The sequence below is a fragment of the Astatotilapia calliptera genome, unplaced genomic scaffold (assembly GCF_900246225.1).
Source record: "Astatotilapia calliptera unplaced genomic scaffold, fAstCal1.2 U_scaffold_16, whole genome shotgun sequence".
NCBI classification, from domain to species: domain Eukaryota; kingdom Metazoa; phylum Chordata; class Actinopteri; order Cichliformes; family Cichlidae; genus Astatotilapia; species Astatotilapia calliptera.
In genome coordinates this window covers 155,626-179,388 of record NW_020535685.1, presented here as the reverse complement: position 1 = coordinate 179,388, position 23,763 = coordinate 155,626, and the positions used below count along the sequence as shown (strand labels likewise).

The 23,763-nt window shown below is 41.5% G+C and overlaps 1 protein-coding gene across 1 annotated transcript; it reads left to right on the top strand.

Moving 5' to 3' along the window:
• Positions 1–606: 606 nt before the first annotated feature.
• Positions 607–20,899, top strand: LOC113017603 (uncharacterized; the record flags this gene model as incomplete). Its single annotated transcript, XM_026160744.1, has 6 exons — positions 607–715; positions 7,438–7,776; positions 8,308–8,646; positions 9,585–9,686; positions 17,078–17,404; positions 20,664–20,899. Coding segments are annotated over exons 1-6 (1,452 nt in total), but the record flags the coding sequence as incomplete, so codon positions are not given.
• Between the last annotated feature and the right edge of the window lie 2,864 nt (positions 20,900–23,763).

Genomic DNA, 23,763 nt, shown 5'->3' with positions numbered 1-23,763 from the left:
AGTACACGAGGGCCGGTGTCCCTGCAGGTTTTAGATGCGTCCTCGAACCAACACAGCTGATTTAAATGGCTAAATTAGCTCCTCAACACGTCCTGCAGTTCTCCAGAGGCCTGGTAACGAACTAATCATGTGATTCAGGTGTGTTGACCCAAGGTGAGATCTAAAACCTGCAGGACACCGGCCCTCGTGGACTGGAATTGCCCACCCCTGGTCTAACCCTTTCACTCCTTTGGTTTATTTCCTCGGACTTTTGTTATTGCCTTTCCTCAAGTCTGTCTTTGCACCTGCTGTGTTCTCCATCGTTTTGTACATCACTGTTTTCAGACTGAAGCTGATCAGACCATCACAGAGAGCCTGTGGGGGACCGCTGACCTCTCAGCTTTGTGAAACACAGACGTTTTCTTCAAACACTCACAGCAGTCAGAGTCAGTTTAGTATTTTAATGTGTTTCAGTTACACTTTGGTCAGGTTCAGGCAGCAGAACTACTCGGCTAGATTTAGGTTAGCTTAATAACGTTTGGGGTTAAAGTCGACTCTTCCTCAGGTCAAATCTATGAGTTAGTGCAGTTTGTTCTTTAGTATAAACCATAAAGACAAATGTGTCACATGTCCAACCTCCTTAAAGGACAGCCTCTCCCATCTGTGGACCCTCAGTGCTGCCGGACTCATCTCATACTGAACTCACCCACTCTGTGTCTGTCACGGTCCTGGGTCGGTGAGTGTTAGTTTATTTTGATGTTTATTGTTTGTTATTATATTACCCTTGTGTTAAGCCTCCCTTGCCCTTCATGTGTTTTATGTGTGTGTGTCTTATGTTGTCAAGTTCATGTTGTCGTTCCTGTCATCTTCCCTGTACTCAGTCTCCCTGGTTCGTGCGTCTACCTGTCATGCTTCATGTCTATGTGGTTATGTTAAGTTCATGTCATGTTTTATCTCCATGTCTATGTCTCTGTTTCCTGTTTTATTTTGAAGAGTCTGGTGTTCTTTGTTCATTGCAGTTAGTGTTACTCTCCCCTGTATGGTCATTATGTCTCATTGTAGTCAGCTGTGTTCTCGTGTGTCTCCACTTCTCCTGATCACCTCATGTGTGTGTTTAAGTCCTCTGTTTTCTATGTTTCGTTGTCAGGTCGTCTGTTTGCATCCCCATAGTGTTACGTCATAGTTTACTCAGTGTTCATACTTTGTCGTAGTATTTTCACTTCTTAGTCCTTTAGTTTTCTGAGTGTTCACAGTTTTCTTAGTTTTCATAGCTTCATGCTGTTTCATGTGCCAACATCTAAATAAAGGATCATCTTCTGTTCAGTCAGCAAGTCCAGAAGTGTCTGCTTCTGGGTCCTGTAAACTAAACTTATCGGCGCACCCCGCCGTGACGGTGTCAGTCATCAGTGGATTCACTGTTCCTCAGGTTTCCTTAAAGGTTTTTCTACATTCTTTGTTCCTGTCAGAGCGTCACGTGAGTCATTAAACATCAGTGATCAGGATCAAACATGGAACATGTACAGGAGACACGTCAGTCAGTGTGGACCTTCTGATGTCATCACTGAGTTTACTTTGTTGTCTTATGGTTGGGATTCAGAAATGTTCACTGCCATCACTTCATGAAATGTTACAGGGTACAGGGATGTGTGTGTGTGTGTGTTACTAAAGTGTTTGTCTGAAACAGATTCTTGTGTGTTTAGTTTGTGGGCGACGACTGTAACACTGTCAGGTTCACCCACTGTGAGAGAAGAGCAGTGACTGGAACAATCTGAGCTCATATTGTGAACAGAAGAAGAGAGAGCTGTGCCAACTGGAGCTCAGAAACATTAAGATTCATTAAACATTATGAAGAGAAGTAAACCAGTTAAACTAACTTAAAAGTCTGAATGATTAAGTTAAGTGTTTGCTCGTAGGGGGTCATCGACCTCATGTTTGTCACTGTGGGAACTTTGTGTCGACTAAATGCAACTTAAAGCTCGACGGCTGCCCAAATGTTTTAAAGAAGTTGATACATTCAAAAAGCTGTGACGCTTGTTGCTCAACACTTTTAAATTTTTGTTTTCAAAGCTTCTTCTGGTACGAGACTGACACGCCAGTGGGAGGAGTCAGCAAGACGACCCGCTCTACCTGCTGAGCCACAGGTGGAGTCATCAGGGTGGAGTCATTTCAGTAAGGACAGATCAATAGAAAGAACGAAGACGAGTTATTGATGAGCAGAATATAGACAGATGTTTGGTGGTTAGACCAATGGCCTGGAAGGTGGCTGGACAGGACGAGGACGTTGAATCAGAGGCCTGGAAGAAGGCCGGCGATGTTGAGGCGCAGGATGTGGTCCGGACGGCAGCGTGGCCGTCACAGGACCAGGTGAGGCAGGACCAGGCGAGGCTGAAGCTGAAGCTGAAGCAGGACCAGGCGAAGCTGTAGCTGAAGCTGGACCAGGCGAAGCTGAAGACTCGGAGGCTGGACCAGATTAGGAAGGCGCTGCAGGCGACGGCGAGGAAGGCTGCTGGACGGGCCCCTCGGACCCTCCAGCGGGAACAGGCGGCTGAAGCGGTTCCTCGGACCCTTCAGCGGAGACAGAAGGCTGAACGGGCCACTTGGACCCTCCAGCGGAGACTGAAGACGGCTGGAGCGGTACTCCAGAACCCCCAGCAGGAACAACAGGTAGCAGAACAGATGATTGAGGAGAGGAGTGACGGTGGCATTGTTTCCTTCTAGATGAGGGAACAGGAACCGGTGGAGAAATGGAGACCTCCTCCTGATCCTCCAACCACATAGCTGCCAGGAAAAAGGCAGGCGAACGGGCAGGTGAACAATGTCCCGGCTGGTGTGTTGAAGGAGAGGAAGTCCGTGGCAGCGTAGAGGCAGGTGGGGAGTGTGTGTCTTGCTGAAGCAGTGATGGGGAAGATTTAGTGAGTGAGAGAGCAAGCTCACCAGCCCTGATTTGCTCTCTCCAGGCAGTTATGGTGTTCTCCAACTTAGTGTCCTTAGCAAACTGAGAAAGCTGAGTGTTATGCCGAATAAGGGCATCTACTGCACTTAGCCCGACTGCCATAGTCCGTAAATCCTGTGACTGGGCAATGCGGTCGAGAAGACTCACCATCCACACCATCTCGGCGTTGAACTCCGAGGTGGAAATGTCTGCGGGGTCCATGTTCTGGTTGCGATCTTCTGTTATGAAGGCTGTGTGCAGGCAGCAATGGTGGACCCAAAGTGCAGACGCTCGGAGGCACAATGTAAACTCAAAATTCATTGATTTACGTAAAGCCTTTGATACGATAGATCATTCTTTACTTTTACGGAAGTGTGAAAGGTATGGTTTAAGCGGTGTTGTACAATTTTGGTTAAATAGTTACTTGAATAATAGGTTCCAATATGTGAGTATTAATAACATGAAATCTACAGTGGGGCAAAAAAGTATTTAGTCAGCCACCGATTGTGCAAGTTCCCCCACCTAAAATGATGACAGAGGTCAGTAATTTGCACCAGAGGTACACTTCAACTGTGAGAGACAGAATGTGAAAAAAAATCCATGAATCCACATGGTAGGATTGTAAAGAATTTATTCGTAAATCAGGGTGGAAAATAAGTATTTGGTCAATAACAAAAATACAACTCAATACTTTGTAACATAACCTTTGTTGGCAATAACAGAGGTCAAACGTTTACTATAGGTCTTTACCAGGTTTGCACACACAGTAGCTGGTATTTTGGCCCATTCCTCCATGCAGATCTTCTCGAGAGCAGTGATGTTTTGGGGCTGTCGCCGAGCAACACGGACTTTCAACTCCCGCCACAGATTTTCTATGGGGTTGAGGTCTGGAGACTGGCTAGGCCACTCCAGGACTTTCAAATGCTTCTTACGGAGCCACTCCTTTGTTGCCCGGGCGGTGTGTTTTGGATCATTGTCATGTTGGAAGACCCAGCCTCATTTCATCTTCAAAGTTCTCACTGATGGAAGGAGGTTTTGGCTCAAAATCTCACGATACATGGCCCCATTCATTCTGTCCTTAACACGGATCAGTCGTCCTGTCCCCTTGGCAGAAAAACAGCCCCATAGCATGATGTTTCCACCCCCATGCTTCACAGTAGGTATGGTGTTCTTGGGATGCAACTCAGTATTCTTCGTCCTCCAAACACGACGAGTTGAGTTTATACCAAAAAGTTCTACTTTGGTTTCATCTGACCACATGACATTCTCCCAATCCTCTGCTGTATCATCCATGTGCTCTCTGGCAAACTTCAGACGGGCCTGGACATGCACTGGCTTCAGCAGCGGAACACGTCTGGCACTGCGGGATTTGATTCCCTGCCGTTGTAGTGTGTTACTGATGGTGACCTTTGTTACTTTGGTCCCAGCTCTCTGCAGGTCATTCACCAGGTCCCCCCGTGTGGTTCTGGGATCTTTGCTCACCGTTCTCATGATCATTTTGACCCCACGGGATGAGATCTTGCGTGGAGCCCCAGATCGAGGGAGATTATCAGTGGTCTTGTATGTCTTCCATTTTCTGATGATTGCTCCCACAGTTGATTTTTTCACACCAAGCTGCTTGCCTATTGTAGATTCACTCTTCCCAGTCTGGTGCAGGTCTACAATACTTTTCCTGGTGTCCTTCGAAAGCTCTTTGGTCTTGGCCATGGCCATGAGTTTGGAGTCTGACTGTTTGAGGCTGTGGACAGGTGTCTTTTATACAGATGATGAGTTCAAACAGGTGCCATTCATACAGGTAACGAGTGGGGGACAGAAAAGCTTCTTACAGAAGACGTTACAGGTCTGTGAGAGCCAGAGATTTTCCTTGTTTGAGGTGACCAAATACTTATTTTCCACCCTGATTTACGAATAAATTCTTTACAAATCCTACCATGTGAATTCATGGATTTTTTTTTCATGTTCTGTCTCTCACAGTTGAAGTGTACCTCTGGTGCAAATTACTGACCTCTGTCATCATTTTAAGTGGGGGAACTTGCACAATCGGTGGCTGACTAAATACTTTTTTGCCCCACTGTATAAATGTTATCAGGAAATGATCAGACAGGAGAGGGTTTTCAGGAAACACTGTTAAATGTTCTGGTTCGATGCCATATGTTAAAACAAGGTCTAGAGTGTGATTAAAGTGGTGGGTGGGTTCTTTTACATTTTGAGAGAAGCCAATTGAGTCTAATAACAGATTAAATGCCATGTTGAGGCTGTCATTTTTAGCATCTACATGGATGTTAAAAGCACCCACAATAATTATTTTATCTGAGCTCAGAACTAAATTAGATATAAAGTCTGAGAAATCAGACAGAAACTCTGTGTAAGGCCCAGGTGGACGATAGATGATAACAAGTAAGACTGGTTTCTGAGTTTCACAGCTGGGGTGGACGAGGCTAAGCATCAGGCTTTCAAATGAATTAAAAGTCTGTCTTGGTCTTTCATTAATTAACAGGCTGGTGTGAAAAATTGCTGCCACACCTCCCCCTCGGCCTGTGCTTCGAGGTTTCTGGTAGTTAGAATGACTCGGGGGTGTTGATTCATTTAAACTAACATAATCATCCTGCTAAAACCAGGTTTCTGTAAGGCAGAATAAATCGATTTGTTGATCAATTATTAAGTCATGTACTAACAGAGACTTGGAGGAGAGAGACCTAATATTTAATAATCCACATTTCACTGTTTTACTCTTTGGTTCAGATGTGGATACTGTATTGTTCTTTCTTTGTGATTGTTTATGTTTAAGTTGTTTGTTGCTGGTTTTTAGGTTGTTTTTTGTCTTTTTGGAAGCTGACACAGTCTCTATGGAGATGGGTTTTTGGGGGGGTAGCAGGAGGAGAGAAGCTGCAGAGAGGCGTGTAAGACTGCAACTCTGCTTCCTGGTCCCAACTCTGAATTTTGGGGGGTTTAATAAATTTGTCCATATTTCTAGAAATGAGAGCTGCTCCATCCAAAGTGGGATGGATGCCGTCTCTCCTAACAAGACCAGGTTTCCTCCAGAAGGTTTGCCAATTATCTATGAAGCCCACATCGTTTCTGGGACACCACTCAGACAGCCAGCAATTTAAGGAGAACATGCGGCTAAACATGTCACTCCTGGTCTGATTGGGGAGGGGACCAGAGAAAACTACAGAGTCCGACATTGTTTTAGCAAAGTTGCACACCGATTCAATATTGATTTTAGTGACCTCCGATTGGCGTAACCGGGTGTCATTATAAAACTCAGTGATGAGCCTTTCTGTTCTGCCTTTTATAAATTACGCTGGATTATACAGTTTGTAAACTGCCCCAGAGCTCCCTCTAGTGGCTGCTTTGTAGTATTGTTCGGATTGCTTTCCGAAAAAGAAAAAAGCTGAATGTAATGCCAAAGTATTATTGTTTTAAGCTGACAGGGACCTTAAAATGTTGTTGCTTTGGACGAGATTTGTCCGTAAGTATGAGTGATGATAAAATAATAATTGTCTCTTTGTTTTGCTTAAAGTTGGTGTGATAATTTGTACGCTTGAGTATGAACGTTTTATCCCTTTAGCTTGCAATAAGCATGTAACAAGCTAGTTTGCGATGTTAGTGCTAATACAACATTTAGTATGTTTTCAGTTTTACGATGGTCAAAGAGAAGGCAATGGTCAGAGGACATTCTTCAATAAATCAGCACAAAAAAGGGAAATAAGTCTGAAGCATCGTTATCTCGCTGTCTAGCTGGAAAGCTGGAGGAAACTCCAGGCGAGGACAGCATACTTTCATTACCAAATGAACAAATTGGTCCTCTCTTTCTAATCAGACACGTAGCAGCACTCCTGCTTCTGCTTTCTTCATATTTAACAAAATCCATATGCAGACATGAGTGGACACGTTAGTTTTTGGCGCTCTCACTGAACTAACACAGCCAGTCCCTCAGCACGTTTGTGCTCTCAGCTCATATCGCCTTCATATTTAACATTTTTTTGCTTTTTCAAGAACTTGTTTTAACATTACACTCAACAACAAACAAATCCTCAAAAACAAAAATAGTAACTCTAATGTCCAAAATGCATTATATTTCTTCAAGTCATTATATGGGCCATGTATGATGTATCCATGAATTACTGTGTGGTTAAACTTCCTGTCAGATACACGCTGTTTTCTCTGCCTCTGGTCTGTTTAAAGGACCAGTTCATCCAGAGTAACCACAGCTGACTGTATCTGAACACTGACAGGCTTCAGATCGCCCACAGAGACGGTTTTATGTGTGACCACAGAGAGCAGCAACAAAGTGATGTAAAAGAGCGTGACAGCGTGGGCTGGGTTTATTCTGTCCTCTGTAATGTTTTCAGTTCAGGTCCAATAACATCTAAGAAAAGAGGATCTCATTTATATTTGAGGACTTCAGGTAGCTGATGTTTTATATCAGCACAGGTTCGTGTGACTCTAAACTCTGAGTGAACTGATGCAGAGTTCAGGTTTACACTCACAGCATGTTCATGTTTCTGTCTCTGTGTCCTCAGTTTCCCAGCATGCCTCGGCTCTGGAGGTGTATGAGGGGGTGGAGTCTGTCCTGCTGACTTGCAAGGACACTTCTGTACCTTTTGACCCCACTCTGGTGTGGACTCGCCATGACCTCGATCCTCCAATCGTCCATGAGCGTAATGATGCAGGAGATGAACTGAGAGCCCAAAACCAGCGTTACAGGAGACGAACGTCCATGAAGACGGACTCTCTGAGGACCGGAGACTTCAGCCTCACTCTGAGGAACCCCATCACCTCTGACAGCGGCACCTACACCTGCACCATCACTGCATTTGGAAACACACGGACACTGAGTACAGTAGACCTGCAGGTCAAAGGTCAGCAACACACCCCAAAAACCTACTGAAACTATAAAAGGTCAGAGGTCAGAGGTTATCACACTAACAGACTTCTGCAGGGACAAGAACAATGCACATGCATATGTGCTTTATAAACAGCTGTGCTGTAGCTGTATATATGTCAGATGCTAAGACCAAAGTATGAGCAGTCGGATCAGCTGCTGTTTAATCTACAGAACTGAGAGACTCATAAATGTGCCCACACACTCCTGAAAACTAACCCAGGAGGTCCACTCAGCCTTCAGGTGTGAACAGCAGTGAAAGGTCTGACCTACAGAGAGGCACTAAAGACAGCAGCTCACCCACAGGAAACACAGGATTATCAGCCTTTAACACTTTAAACCAGCAAGTCCTGAAAAACCTCTTTCTGGAGTCATGATTAATGCAGCATTACCTTGTGACTCTTACACAGACACAATCTTGTAGAACTAGTTTCTAATCTCAGGTGGTCACGTGACCTACAGGTCACACAGACAGCTGATTCATGTGTGTGTCTCTGTGTCCTCACAGTGTCCCACCAAGTCCTCACCCTGGAGGTGTACGATGGGGCGGAGTCAGCCCTGCTGCCCTGTCACATCCCGTTTGTGTCTGGACCCTCCACAGTGGTGTGGAGCCGCTACGACCTCAATCCTCCAACCGTCCACCAGCGTCAGCAGGAAGACGACGAGCTGACAGATCAAAACCAGCGTTACAGAGACCGAACATCCATGAAGACTGACGCTCTGCAGACTGGAGACTTCAGCCTCACTCTGAGGAAACCCCACATCTTTGACAGCAGCAACTACACCTGCACCATCAGAGTGAGGGGAGAAGAACCCAGACTGACAGATGTTCAGCTGCAGGTCAAAGGTCAGCAGCACACTCGAAAACTTAACTATATTATTTTTTATCATATTAGTTTGTCCAACATTAAAAGTAATATTTTCATTTGACAAGTAACTTTGTAAAATAGAAAAGCTCTTAATTTATACCAAAGATTCAACTCCTTGCTTGGATTCCCCGTTTAATCCACACCATTATTGTATTATTATGTGTATTAATATTACACGTGCACAGTTATTATGATAAACGTTCCCATCCATCCAGCACTGACAGTGACACTGACCTGTGGAAACCTCCTGAGGCCTTTTCTGCAGTCTGCTTGTTATACAAAGAACCTGCTGCCTAAATAAACTTAAACCAGCTCTCAGCCCACAGTGAGTGGTGGCTCGATCACTTCATGCCAGCGATTTATACTGACCGATCAGCATGTGTCTGTTTATTAGCATAGCTCGTCCTCTGTTCGGTCTCATTATTCAGGATGAGACATGATCTGTCCTCCCAGTTCCTGTCAGTACTCCGAGTTCTGGATCAACTGATAATATTTTCATGTTTCTAATTTTAGAGAAAGTGACCAGAAAGAAAGCAGTCGTACATATTTGTTTAATATGTGTAATGAAGGAGATCATTTGTAACCTTCACTAAAGCTGTTTCTGTGCTGAGCTCTGAAACCTGACTGAAACTCTTCAAATAAACCTCTGCAGATGATCTGTTAGCTGTTTGACAACTACTCTTTCAAGGATGTTTGATATGAAAGGAAGGTTGGAGATTGGCCTGTAATCAATCTCAAGAGTTGGCTTTTAAGTAAAGGTTTAACTACAGCCAGCTTGAAGGCCTGTTGTATGTAGCCGATGACTCCTGTAGACTTTGCTGTTTAACCTGATGAGCAGCAGACCTGTTGGAACTGGATTATTAACTTTGGATCAGAATAATCATGTAAACCTCGTTCTGTTGTTGGTCTCTTACAGAGCCGTACATCTTTCCTGCTGAGGCCTGGGTTCTCCTGGCTGTCATGATTATTGCTGCTACTGTGGCACTTGGAGTGTATTTATGGAAGTTACTGAAGAAAGGTATGTTGTGTGTCTGTGTGTGTGTGTTTCACCTGCATGTCCTTCTAGCCCAGTTAACAGTTTCTTTCATTCCCACCTGGGAGCTGTCCACTACAACACAGTCTGCTCTGCAGGTGTCAGCTCCACTGAGATAGATGAAGCTGATAATTAACACCAGAATCTGTTTCCACATGGTGTCTGCTAGTGGTTCAACGGATCAAAAATCTCACGGGTCGGATTGGATCACGGTTTTTTCATCACGGATCGGATCAATTTTTGGATCAGCAGAAAAAGCAAAAAAGACAAAAAATTAACTCGCCATTTACTTATTTAAGTATTTTTTGCCTATTAAAAAAACATTCAACTCAGGATTCATTCCACGCAATTATATAAAAACAAATTAAGGTGCAATATAGGGCAGTGCAGGGCTTTGTATCTACCACTCCGCTGTGATATAACCAGCGGTCATGGTCACGTAGCTTTCCGTTTCCCTGGAGGTCCACCTATTTGTAGTTAGGGCAACAGAAGACGCCTGGGACAGTTCAGCCAAAACTTTAAACTTCTCCTGCTCATACATGCTTGGAACAATCTTGTCACTGAAGTGGACGCGCAACGAGATATCATAGCGTGGCTCAAGCACGTTCATCACAGTTTAAACCCCTTGTTTTGCACAACGGAATACGGCCTCCCGTCTGCAGCTAAACTCCCCAGTAGCTTTTGTAATAGCATTTAAGCAGCAAAGGGCTGCTTAAATGCCACAAACTCCTCTGCTCCGCTACTTGGACCGCTAGCGCTGGCTGGACTGACTACGCACACCATACACATACTTTTTTCTTCTTTTTCAAATCTTCGGATCACCTGCGTGCCAAACCGTGTAGTGGGATCGGTTCAGATTACGGATCAACCGTGATCTGTTGCACCACTACTGTCTGCATACGAAGGAATTAACAAAATAAACAGAGTTTACACAGTGTTATAACAGAAAAGCTAAAGCACAAGACTCTAAGGGTCAAACATAAAGCCAGATATTAAATACACAAACACACACAAAAGAAAATTTATTACAACAAAGTAAAACCTCACATGTAATAGAATCACATGAATAAATATTATATGTATTATTGTATTTTAAGAACAGTTTTAAACAATGTCTATGATTCTGCAAGTGTTATCTTATCTGGCCGGTTGATCCAAATTGGCCTTCATGACAAAAGCTCACTCACCTTTTAGATTTAAGTCCCACATGAGGATATAAGTGTCATGGTCCCGGGTCAGTGACGCTGTTGTCACGGGTTGCTGGGGCAAGCCTTGTGTGAGTTATTAAGGACCCAAGATGCAGACTGCTATGGAAGTGAGCGAGCTTTATTAACATAAAGGTGAAACAAGGGACAAGGTGGATGAAAACCAAACCCTAAGAGTAGTGATGGCTGAAGCTCCAGTGTGTGTGTCCAAAAAATCAACACACTGCTTCAGAAGCACTGTGTCGAAGCTTGATTCGTTTGGCCAGAGTCACGTGATCAGTGACAGCCGAAGCTTCATTTAGAGCCTAACTGCTTCGGTGTCTGATTCAATGCTTTATAAGGAAGCGAATCATTCGTGGGATTTGTGGAGTGTTTGGTGGTGACAGATAGTGAACCACTGATCATTCTACTGAGAGATTTGGAGCCTCCTCTAGCGAGGAATAGAGGAGCTTCTGTTGTGTGGGAGTATTTTTAGTTGATTTTTGTCAATCGGGTGGGTTTTCCAGCTTTGTGTTCTGGCCGTTTGCTTTTGTTTTGTGCGTGTTTATTTTATCTGAAAACGGGAAAAAGGTAAAATGTCAAAAATCTGCTTTTCATAATATAAATATCATTAAATAACTTTAGAAAAACTTCCACTTGACTCTTTACATGTAATGTTGTAAAAATATATATTAAATATATACAAGTGTGAAGAAGTGTGTTTCCCCAGCCTATTGATCCCCGGGACCCTGGTGTCCGTCCCCCTCCCCCCTCCCCTTCACGTGTACCTAGCGCACTGGAGTGATTGAACCGTGCTACCTCAGTCTGTGCCCGAGTCCGTCCACCACCGTGACAGCATCTGAACAAATTGAAGGGTCGTGCAACACAACAATGACCCCAAGCACAACAGCACATCTCCAACAGGATGCTGTGTCCTGACATTCTGTGGCAGGACCATAAGAGAGCAGTGCATAGACAAAGTCTGGAAGCTTCAGTGAACTAAAGCATTGTTATAAAGGAGAGTGGGCCAGCGAGAGACTGATACAGAAATCCAGTGACGGATGCATGTTGTCCTCATTGATAATACACAGTAATGCATATATACATTAATGCTTGTTAAAAAATTTTCCACAACTAAGAAGGAGAGCAACTGTATTTGTACAATTGTATTACTTTAATCCCACACAATAGTTTTATTAGTTTCAGAATTTCAAAATTTGTTTCAGTGCTACAACTTTACCGTCTTCCAATTGGGATCAAAAAAAAGAGAAAAAAAGAGAGAAAAAAAAAAAAATAAATATATATATATATTTTATTGTTTCATTAATCTGAAAATGTTAGTCTGCCAAATGTGCAGCAATTGAATTTCTTTATTCTCTTCAGCTGATAGTTGGTGGGGCCCAGGTAGACTGTATAACTGCATCTCTACCAGTTTCTCTGCACTCCAGCCTCCTCTGTTCCATGTGAAGGGATTTTCCTTAAGGCAGGAGAAATTATCTCCACGAAAAGGAACAGGTTCAGTCATCGCACACTACAACAAATTCTCTTCTTAAATACAAATGGAAAAGGGCTACTTTAAATGCATCATGTTTTTAATTTGCAAGTTCATAAGCATTTTCCCTTTCCTTTCACAATCAGTTCTGCCCCCAGGTCAAAAATATGTCTGGGAAAAGTTCCTTTTCGTGTCCAGTGTCTTTCTCCCTCGCCCTTTTTCTCTCATTGTGTCTCCTTCTCTCGCTGTCTGTCTTCATTCTTGTCTCCTTAATCTTTTCTCTGTCTCCTCTCTGTCTTCCTTCTGTGTAGTCAGTCTCATCTGTGCTTGTTTCTCATGTCTTCCTGTGTCAGGTCCGTCTGTTTCCTGTTTTATTGTGATAGTCACTCTTCCTGTGTGCATCGTGTTCAGTTTTGTTTTGCCTGTCTCGTCATTTAGATTATTTCCAGCTATGTTTTCCAGGCGTGTCCTCTCTTCATCGATTCACTTGGTATTTATATTGTCTGTCTCCCACTGTTCTTTGTCATCTCTCCAGCTGTGTTAGGGTCCCAGCTGTTTGATGTTTACCAGTTAAGTTCCCAGTGCCTTCTTAGTTACGTTGTTATTCTGTAAATCCAGCTATGAAGCTGAAACCCCACTCCTGCTTCCAAGTCTTGCTGTTTGGGTCCATTCCTGCTAATAATTTTTATAATCAGTACCTAAAGCTGTGAAAAAAATGTGTGTTTTATCTAAAAACAGGATAAATATTGTGTTAGAATGAATCATCTGTATACCCATATTATTAAACATTAGGCTTTATCTAATATAAAAATGTCAGACATCTCTAAGTTAATCAAGAAAACTGTTTATTTATTTATTAAATTTAACCTTTTTAAAATTTATTTTAAGTTCATTGCTTTTAGTTTGCTGCTGGATGGATGACTAATTGGTGTCTTGCTCCACCCAATCTGATGTGGAGTGTAGCAGAGCCATTTCTGTGCTGCTCGGGTGAAGGAAACTCAAATAAGAATAAACTCCAAAAGACTTTGTCAGCGAGAAAGTTGACAAACTACTAGGCTGATAATTATGAAAGCCTTTTGGAAAGAAAAGATGAGCTGGGCCACAGACTAACGTGTTGGAGTCCCACAATTTAACAGAAGGCAGAAATCAGCAAACTGCTGCCTCACTTTGTTCACTGTGGATTTTATTCCACAGTCTGCTCGTCTGCAGGAACAAACATGCGGCCTGAGCAAACAGGCAGCGTCTGAAGCATTTCCCTGCATCTCTCAGATAATAAGGATGTTATCATCTGTCAACATCCTCATGCTCTGCTTTAAGGCATCAACTCCAGCAGTGGAGAGTTTGTGATACAGTTAGAAGCACAAACTAATGTGGTTCATATTGAAGGGGGTTCTTTGTAGCCCCCTGAACCCTGGCACAGATACTGCAGCACCTTAAGCACTGCAAGGCTAACAAAGCAACAACAGAGGGGGAAATGCTCAGCCACCAGGCAAAGGTATCAGCACCTCACACAGCAGCTACAGACCAACTCTGTGTGCATCCAGTTACCATGAGCCGCTCCACTGCAGGCTCTAAATATTCAAGCCAGTTTGGGTGTTTTAATACTTTGTTGGTATGTTTTTTTTGTTGTTACTCTCTATGGTCATTTTATTAGGTACATTTTTAATGTCTCAGTGATAAAAATATTAAATCAACCAATCACATGACAGAGGCTCATCCCATTTAGGCATACAGTACTGTGCAAAAGTCTTGAGCTTCACCTTATTTCTGTGTATTTTCCTTCCAAGGAGCCAGATGTGTTTCTGAAGGTCTTTCAGAGTTTGTTTGTGGACATTTGCTTTTTACTCATTTTCAGTGCAGTAAAAAGCACATAAAAGGCAAGTCAGCAACAAATCAAAATGATACATGTAGACACTTTACTAGTAGCCTGTTGAACTTCTTTAATTAAATATTAATTATTAGATTAATTAGTTATACAGGTAACTACCAAATAAATCCCAATCTGAGAGCATGGAATAGTATTTTTAACAAGGAGAATTTAAAGACTTGGATAAAAACTTAAGAGTTTTTATCTTTTTACATTATGGAAAGGATGTGTTTTATTGGAATCTGAAATAAGACAAGAAAAGATTGACATATAAATCAAGTACACACAAACTAATAACTTAAACATTATTCCCCAGACTTTTATTATAAAGTCCAGTAAAATGTCACCTTCACAAATTCACCCTGTGATACAATTAAAAGACCTGCTGCTTTATTACAAACCATTTAACCACTACTAGAATCCGTCTACCAGCTGACCTGTCAGGTGTGTATAAGAATACAGAAGTTTACAGTTACCCACTGTGTATTATGCAGTTACACACCACTCCCACTTTAAATAAGTATTAATTACTATTTATGCCAAACTTGCTTATTAACAATCCAGAGAAGAACAAATTAGCGGTGCTGGCTCTACATTACAAATGTTCTAAATGTATATTTTAAGAATCCAGAAATTCAACAAAACATAAATTAAATTATGTACAAAGTGCAGAACTGTAAAATAATCTAAACATGGCTGAAAGATAAAATTTGTATGAAGGTTTTATGAAATATTATGAAATATTACTTCTCTCCTTCTGTTTCAGCTAGCTTGGCCAATGACAACTTAGCCAACTTATATATGATGGAAACCAGTTTCAGTCTGTGATCTCTTAAAACAACCAGACAGACACAACTGTTTGACTCCCACATTGTTTAAAAAATCTATTAAGGTTTTTTCAATTGGACCTTCAAATACTGAATAAATCAACATATTCTTACCTAATATAGATCAGAGTGCAGGGCCGAGTACTACTGGCAGCTACATATTTCAATATAACTATAAATAGATCAATAGTCATTTATACTATCAAACAGTGTTATTCCAGTCGTCAGGTTTCATTAGTATTATAAGGTTAATTCAACATCTATTTAGCATTGAGATTTTAATCTTGATAATTCAGATGAAAAACCAATCAACGTCCTCTTACTGTCTCAGTTTATTATGGAGAGACAGAGGACGGTGAGCACATCCAGGCCTGAAGATGAACTTATCTCCATATTCCAAATCCTCCTGAATTTAGTGGGTCCACAGTGTTGGGCAGTGGATGCTCCTCTGGCGGTGCTTGCTGTAATTTCTAACTTTGGACTGTTATGGTTCAAAATATTGGGGATGGAGACAAGAGAAAAACCACAATAACAACACTGGTCCGGCCGGGTCGAGTCAAACGATGATTTTAATGATCACACGTGTGGGAGATGGACACTGTATGCAGACAGCCTCAGATCTCAAAATGGTGGAGCATTGCTCAAACTCTTATAGCCTCTGGTGCCTCCACCTTATCATAAAAGCCTAAAATAAGGCGATGACTTTCTGCGAACAGTATTTCTTATAACTCAGCAGTATAATGCATCATAAAACAATATCATTCATCCACAATAAATCAGCAGTCTAATGTAATGCAAATCAGTTTAACGAATGCAATAGTTATCAGCTTCTTCTAATTCAGGAGAATAATGCAAACTAAAACTACATAATAATTCACAATCTTTAGTTAGGGGTATAACATGGCATAAAATAATATTCTAATCTAACAGGACTCCCCAGAGCGACTCTTCAGATGATGTCTTCAGAGTTAAAGATGATTTACTTTCGTCAAAGACATTCAAAGATAAACTCTGTTTTAGCACTCTGTGTCTCTCTAAACACAAGCGTCCAGTCCTTTTACCCTCTCTCAGCTGCAGTAACAGGTATCCAGGGGGACTTCGGTCTCCGCTCTAGGTTAATTTCATTAAAAAATGTAAATGTGATGACGCGTCACCGCTGACAGCCCTGGTTTAGGTATGAACACAAAACCAAAATCAAAGATGAAAAGCAGCACAAAAAGTGGTCGTCATGGTGATTCTACTGTAGAAACATGAGCAGGTATAAACAGAGGCTGCAGCCTGGCTGCTCATCACTGCCAAATGTAATTTAATGTAATGCGTTACTTTCCAATACATTCAAATACAGGAACATCATTGCTGCTGTATTTAATAACACTGTGTGTGTTTGTTATACTGAGCTTAGGTTAAAAACTGAAAATAATAAAGTAATTTAATGTTTTTACATTTTAGGCCTTTTGCTTGTAAGCTCAGAAGTCACACTTACCATATGATACCCACACAGACAAGAGTCTCAATCAGCTTTCACAACACACAGGAAACAACCTTTAAATGACTTTTTCATATATCAGATAAACTTGACTGATAATAACAACCTGATCTTATGTGAACAAAAACAGCTGAAACAGTGTAACAGACACAGGCTCTTTTGTTTTCTATTAACCGATAATAAATAACACTTACACACTTCATTTTAATATTAGTATCACTCTGTCATTTATAGTGATTCAAGAATTGTATTATTAAAGTCATTTTTTAAAATCATTTCTTGTTTTTCTGTTGTGTATTTACTCTGTGTAGGCAGCTTCTGTGTCAGTACTTGAGTCCACAACAAATTTCCCTGCGGGGACAATAAAGTATATCCTATCATTTATCCTCAAATGTTTATTTCTATTTTATTTCAATTTTCTGTTTTCACTGACTTCTTAACTCTGAGTAGCATGACACTACTTTGACGTTAAATATTTCAGTCAGAGAAAATGAGCTTTGTTGCTTTGTTGTCCTCTCAGTCCCAAAGGTGGAGGTGAATTCAGGGGTGGAGTCTGTCCAGCTGCCCTGTAAAACCACACTTCACCTGCCTGAAGACGTCAGAGTGGAGTGGACGGACAGAAAAAACAGGAAGGTCCACGTGTATGAGGATAACTGTGATCAGCCTGAAGAACAGCACCAGGTCTACAGAGACCGAACGAAGATGAAGAGAAACTTACTGGAACCTGGAGACCTCAGTCTGACCCTGAATCACCCCACAGAAGAAGATGCAGACACCTACACCTGCACCGTCTACAGCAGGAGGGGAAGAGTCCTGATGAAGGAAAGAGTGCAGCTTTATGTCGGAGGTCAGTGATGTAGAACTGAGAGGAAACGAGTCAGCTACACACTTGATTTACTGTCTGAAACAAATGTTTAGAACTTTCTGTTGGGTCTGTCTAGCACCACCTACCACTACCCACCGCTGGAATGAGACAATTTAACTACACCACGAAAGCATTGAACACCAAGTAGGCAAAGTTCGTTGGGCTACTCATGCATGAGGGAGGCCTGCCCAGAGCCAAGTGTCGTTCCACCCACTTGACCTCCGTCAGACTCTCAGCCAGGTTCCCCATAGCACTCCTTTTATTGTGGTTACATGAATATGCATAGGTTCATTAACATATGACGTCCACATACAAACAAAGAGTACCTTGCCTGTGCGTTGTGTAAGTGTGTGTGTGTGTAAGTATATGTGTGTGTGTGGGAGAATGTGAACCTGTGAAGACTCCCCAAAGCTGGTGCCAGGAGTCTAGCGGTCCATCTGAACAAAAGGCTCTTATACTTAAACAGATACAGAGTAGGTGTCCTCCTATACCATAAATCAGTAAGAGAAGATATAACCTCTCTCCTGACCTTAAGTTGTGTGTGCATGCCAGAGCATTCTGGAATGCACACAAAGTTTGCAAACTATTAAGGATCAAACCTCTACCAATCTACAACTAATTATAAAACTCTAAGCATATATGAGTAGATATTTCTAAGCATAAATGACAATCAACAATACAAATCTAACACTTTCCACCTTTAAAAATGCAAACCACAGTTTTAAAACTAAATTTACTTTTGACTCTTTGACTGTTGTGAATCTATCAAAGCAGAAATCCAACAGGGCTTTAGAACCCAGTTTGGTTCAACACTCAGAAACAAGAAAACACAAAAATGTCCCAGTTCTCTTATAACTCCTGTAAGATACAGAATGAGCTTCAGATGCATAAGTCCAGAGATTAATAAAAACCTCTTTTTCAAGGGAGACCTGGCCCAGATAGGCAGCAGCAGGTGTCTCACAGTTACAGAAATTACGCAATTAAACACAGGCAGCAACAACATGCATGCAACAATAAATGAAAAAATAAAATAAAATTCAGTAAAATTCAATAAAGTTAAAAAAAATAAATAAAAAAAATTCAGTTAAAATAACAATCAATCTAATTGAAACAGTTGCATGTTATGGACTTGGCCTCAAGGATTCGTAGTTTAGATTTAAAAGCACTTAATGAAATGAATTCAGTCATTTTCCATTCCTTCTGCAGTTTGTTCCAAGCAAAGGGTGCTAAATGGACAAAAGCTCTTTTACCAAGTTCAGTTCAGGCAAATGGAACAGAAAGCAACAAGTAGCCATGCGGACGAAGAGAATACCAACCAGCATGTTTCATTACAAGCAGGGAACATAGATAAGAAGGCAGCAACCCAAGTATCGCCTTATATATAAAACTGTATAAATGAGAGTTCCTCCGACTTACCAAAGCAGGCCATCCTACCTGAGAGTATAACTCACAGTGGTGAGTCTGAAATTTACGGTTAGTGATGAACCTCAGACAAGCATGATACACAGAATCAACCATTCGAAGACATTGAGCAGAAGCATTCATATATAGAATATCACCATAATCCAGCACAGGCAAGAATGTTGCAGCAACAAGCTGCTTCTTTGTATTAAAGAGAAACACAACTTATTTTGAAAATAAAATCTCAGTTTTAACTTCAGATTTTTCACAAGATTCTCTACATGTGGTTTGAATGTAAGCGAGTCATCAAGTAAGATTCCCAGATATTTATAGGTGTGAAATGACGACCAACAGTAAAATGTTGGACTGCCGAGTTCATACTGTGCTGTGAAAAACTATTTGCTCCTTCCTGATTTCATATTTTTCCCATATTTGTCACAATTAAATGTCTCAGACCATCAAACTAATTTTACTATTAGAGAAAGACAACCTGAGGAAATAGAAAATGCAGCTTTTTATTAAATCTTGTGTGTTTTAGGCCATTTTATCAAATATTCCAAAACCTTCATTTTGTTTTGTTTTTTAGCCATTCAGAGGTCGACTTACTGGCATGTTTCAGATCATTGTCCTGCTGCCTGAGTGCTCTTAAGCTTCAGGGCATGAACTGATGTCCTGATGTTCTCCTTCAGGATGTTTTGTTGGAAGGCAGAGGTCATGGTTCATCAGTTACAGGAAGTCATCCTGAATCAAAGCAACCTCAACCATCACACCACCATGTCTGACTGTTGCTGTTCTCTTTATGAAATGCTGTTAGCTTGATGTAACGGGACTCAAACCTTCCATAAAGTTCAGCTTTTATCTCATCTTTAGATGTTCTGGGTTCTTCTGTGACCTCCTGGATGAGTCGTTGATGTGCTCTTGAACTAATCTGTTTCTGAGTTTTCTCCATGTGTGGATGATGATGGTCCTCACTGTGACTTTACAGGAGTCCCAAAGCCTTAGAAATGTCTCTGTAAGCATTTCCACACTGACAGACATCACTGACTTTGTTTCTCGGCTGTTTCTTTAGATCGTGTCATGATGTGCTGCTGTTTGAGATTCACTTTGTCTGACAGCTTCTATTTAAGTGAATCCTTGATTCAGCAGGTCTGTCAGTAATCAGAGCAGCTTGTGGCAGTGAAATGTATTTCATCACAGTTCATTCAGGATTTTTGATCCATGGCCAGATAGCTTTGGATAGCTTTGATCTTTAATTAATGAAATCCACATTTCAAAACTATGTTTGGAATTTACTTGTGTTGTGTGGATTCTGGAAAGGGACAAATACTGCAGCACTGTACTAAGACTAAACTGAGGGAAGACACACAGCTCGATGCAGGTGGAGCACCTGAGAGAGGAGCAGGTAAACACAGGAGGACAGAGAGGAGATTAAAATGAAAAAAGAGGGTGAGTAACCCAACAGCATGCAGGAGAAACTCAAAGAAGAACTCAGCCAGGATCTGTCGCCCTCCTGTGGTCATTTTATAGAAACTACAAAATACAATAATGGATTACACAGCTCTCAGTCTCCTTTATATAACTCAACTTCTGGATTCAGTAAACTTTAAACATGGTGGTAGCCTGCAGAGATCAGATTGAACAGGGCCTAAATGTGAAGTTCCCTCAGAAAAGCAAAAAAATGTCTTCATTATAATTGAATGCGATTAAGCGGAACATCATGTTTATTGTAATAAAAAGGGTTTTTTTCCCACCATAAATCTCAAAACCTACAACACAAAGATGAACTACCTTCCTCCTCATTCTGCTCCTCTTATGCAGTCTCTCTCTCTCTCTCTCTCAGTCCCCCAGGTGGAGGTGGACTCAGGGGTGGAGTCAGTCCTGCTGCTTTTCAAAGCCGCAGTTCACCTGCCCAAAGATGCGAAAGTGGAGTGGAAGCATGATTACTACCACTGGAAGGTTCACGTGTATGAGAACGGCTCTGACCAGCCTCAAAAACAGCACCAGGTTTACAGAGACCGAACGAAGATGAAAAGTAACCTGCTGAAAACTGGAGACCTCAGTCTGACCCTGAAATACCCCACAGATGGAGACAACCACACCTACACCTGCACCGTCTACAGCAGGTGGAAGAGGATTCTGATGGAGAAACAAGTGACGCTGAAGGTCAGAGGTCAGTGCTGTGGATACAGGTCAGGTGACTGTGGGATCAAATCAAACCATCCATCTATTCAATGCATTTTACAGTGTCAGGAAGTTTGATGTTATTTATTATATATTTAACTAGATGCAAAAAACAGTCATAGCTCCGTCAGAATAACTACAACATGTTTCAGCAGGACTATGAAACATAAAACAGAAGAAGCATTAGTCATCTCAGCTGTCTTCAGCTTGATTTCCAAATGTTAAGACTTCTGCAGTTAACTATGTGATACTTTCAGGATATCTCTGGTGGGTCCGCCCCCTCTAAAACATCTCCAAAGCACCAGTTTTTCTTCTGTGCATGAAAATAAGAGAGCTTCTCTTTCTTCAGTGTGACAGTTACAACATGCACATTAATCCAGAAAAGAGAGTTATGCTAAGAAGAAGCTAATGAACGCTAACTGTGCTGAGAAACATCTCTTTAAAATTTACACGAATATCTCCACTCGGCACCTGGTGAAGGTTACAGTGATGGAAGATTTTCCATCATTACCATTTACACTCTGAGCCTCCAGCAGTTAAACAGGGATCCTGGTCAGGGCTCTAGACTAACCTTTTGACATGGGCGCACCGGTACGCCTAACTTTAAAAATTTAGGCGTACCGGCACAAAAGTTAGGCGTACTCAAATGTATTAACCGCATCGCTTAACACCGCAGTTTTACATGTGCACTTTCTTTTTGGGGGGGGGGAGTCCATACAGACAATATTCATCTCTAAATGATTAACTAACAAACTTGTGCTTAAAGTGCTTTGTCAATATTGTAGAAAATGTTAAACTTAATCATCATCTTGGCCTCCTCTGATGACCTGCTGCATGCTGCTGAAAGGCCGTGGGGAGAGGGGACACTTGGGCAGTGCATTTATTGCAGCATATAATGTGTTTCCTGGATACACTGTGCTTTTTCAGCTTTCAAAGATTGATGGCACCATGTCAGAGCTGGCTATGAATTTCAGACAGATCAGGCCTTAACTTAACAAAAAAGTTATCAATAGTTCTTTTCATCTTTTCTTATTACCCACAGCTACATCCACACATGCCTTTGTGTGAAAGTAACTGAGAATAAAACAGAAAAACATGAAGGAGATTTTCCTGGTCAGGCTTTTTATAGCAGATAACCTTAAAAATATTCTGCAATTTTCTGTAATTTTGCATAATTTTAAGAAGTTTAAATTTCTTCAGTATTGAGCAGCAGAAATTAGGCTTTCTTGTCCGAGGTCATTTAAGTGAAAAAAGAAAAAGACAGCGCTGTAAACAACGGTAGACTGGTGGGTAATAAGCGAATGAATAATGCAGAAAACAGATTTGAGACGGGAAACTGTTCCTGAAGTACACACTGAGAGCTGTGCAGGAAGTGTGATTTTTATTGTGGTGGAAGCAAAACAGCAAAAGTCAGAGGGAATTCATGACGACATTGATCAAATGTGAAGCGCAGTTTGCTGCTGGCTCGGCGAATTTTGGTTGGAGAGAGACAAAACCTGCAGCTCAGAATCTAGCGCAGATTCTAAAAATAAATATATATATATATAGATTCTAAAAATAAATATTTGGTCGCACAGGTGCGAGCAAATATTTATTTTTAGTCGCACCACTGAAAAATTTGGTCGCATTTGCGACCAAATTGGTCGCACTCTAGGGCCCTGCTGGTAATACGCAGACTTTACTAGAACAAAGCTCATACTGAAAACGTGCAGAGTAATAATCATCTTATTAAACACCTTAGAAAGTAAAGATTCATCAAAGATGAGCAAGAGTGAAAATATAATAATTACGTCCTCCAGACCAGTGGAGGTCCTCAGTGAGTTAGAAAGGCAGAGCTGATTGATCAGCAGCAGCATGAAGCTGAAGGAGCATTTACCAGATCACAAAGTAAATGTCTCAAAGAGGGAGAAAATATTTTAGACATGCATTAAATAGAAATAAGACTCTACAACCAGTGAAAATAATGTGTCACTCACTGATGATACAAAGATATTAAAGTAATGATCTGATTTGTACTGTAACCTTTATAATTTAAGTATGAATAATTCTGCCATCAAACTCGCTTTGCTGTGACTCTGTCTCAAATATGAATCAGTTAAGTGAGGCAGATGGTGGTTATTGTGCCAGATCTGGTTCTCTGAATTAAAACAGCTAAACATGAATAAATCCTCTGCAGCAGTGGCTTTACTGCCGAGTATATTAATAATCTCTCTTAACAACTTTCAAAATTTAAAGTCTCTAAAAATCAGCATCTGTGTGTAATTTCATCGCTCGTCATGATTTTTCTCACCCATGTGTCTAAAGTTCATTCTGCTCTGTATCCACAGGACTCAGAAAACCTGTGTGAAACTTTCTAGGTTTGATCTTAAATCAGCATAAACAGGCGACTGTTGTCAGCTTAAAGATGTTTGGTCTTGATAGAGCAGTGAGACAGAGACAGGAAAACAGGGAGACAGACTGAGGAGTGGACATGCAGCAAAGGGTCAGGCGGCTGCTGTTGGGGCTTCGCTGTGCTACATGGACACATGTTCTACATGCTGAGCAACAGCACATTTCATCCTAACAAGCTTTGTCCTTGGAGATGAGGCTGCATTAAAGGTGGAGGGAAGGTGGAGCCATTTGTTCTGCTTTAAAATGCTGCAGCTCCACGCTGACTTCCTCTGACTTGTCTCTGAGTTTCCATTAGTGTACCTTTGAAAGTTTTATTGAAACAGTGTTGAGCAGAGAGCTATGAAGCAGATCAATGTGTTATTGAGGTG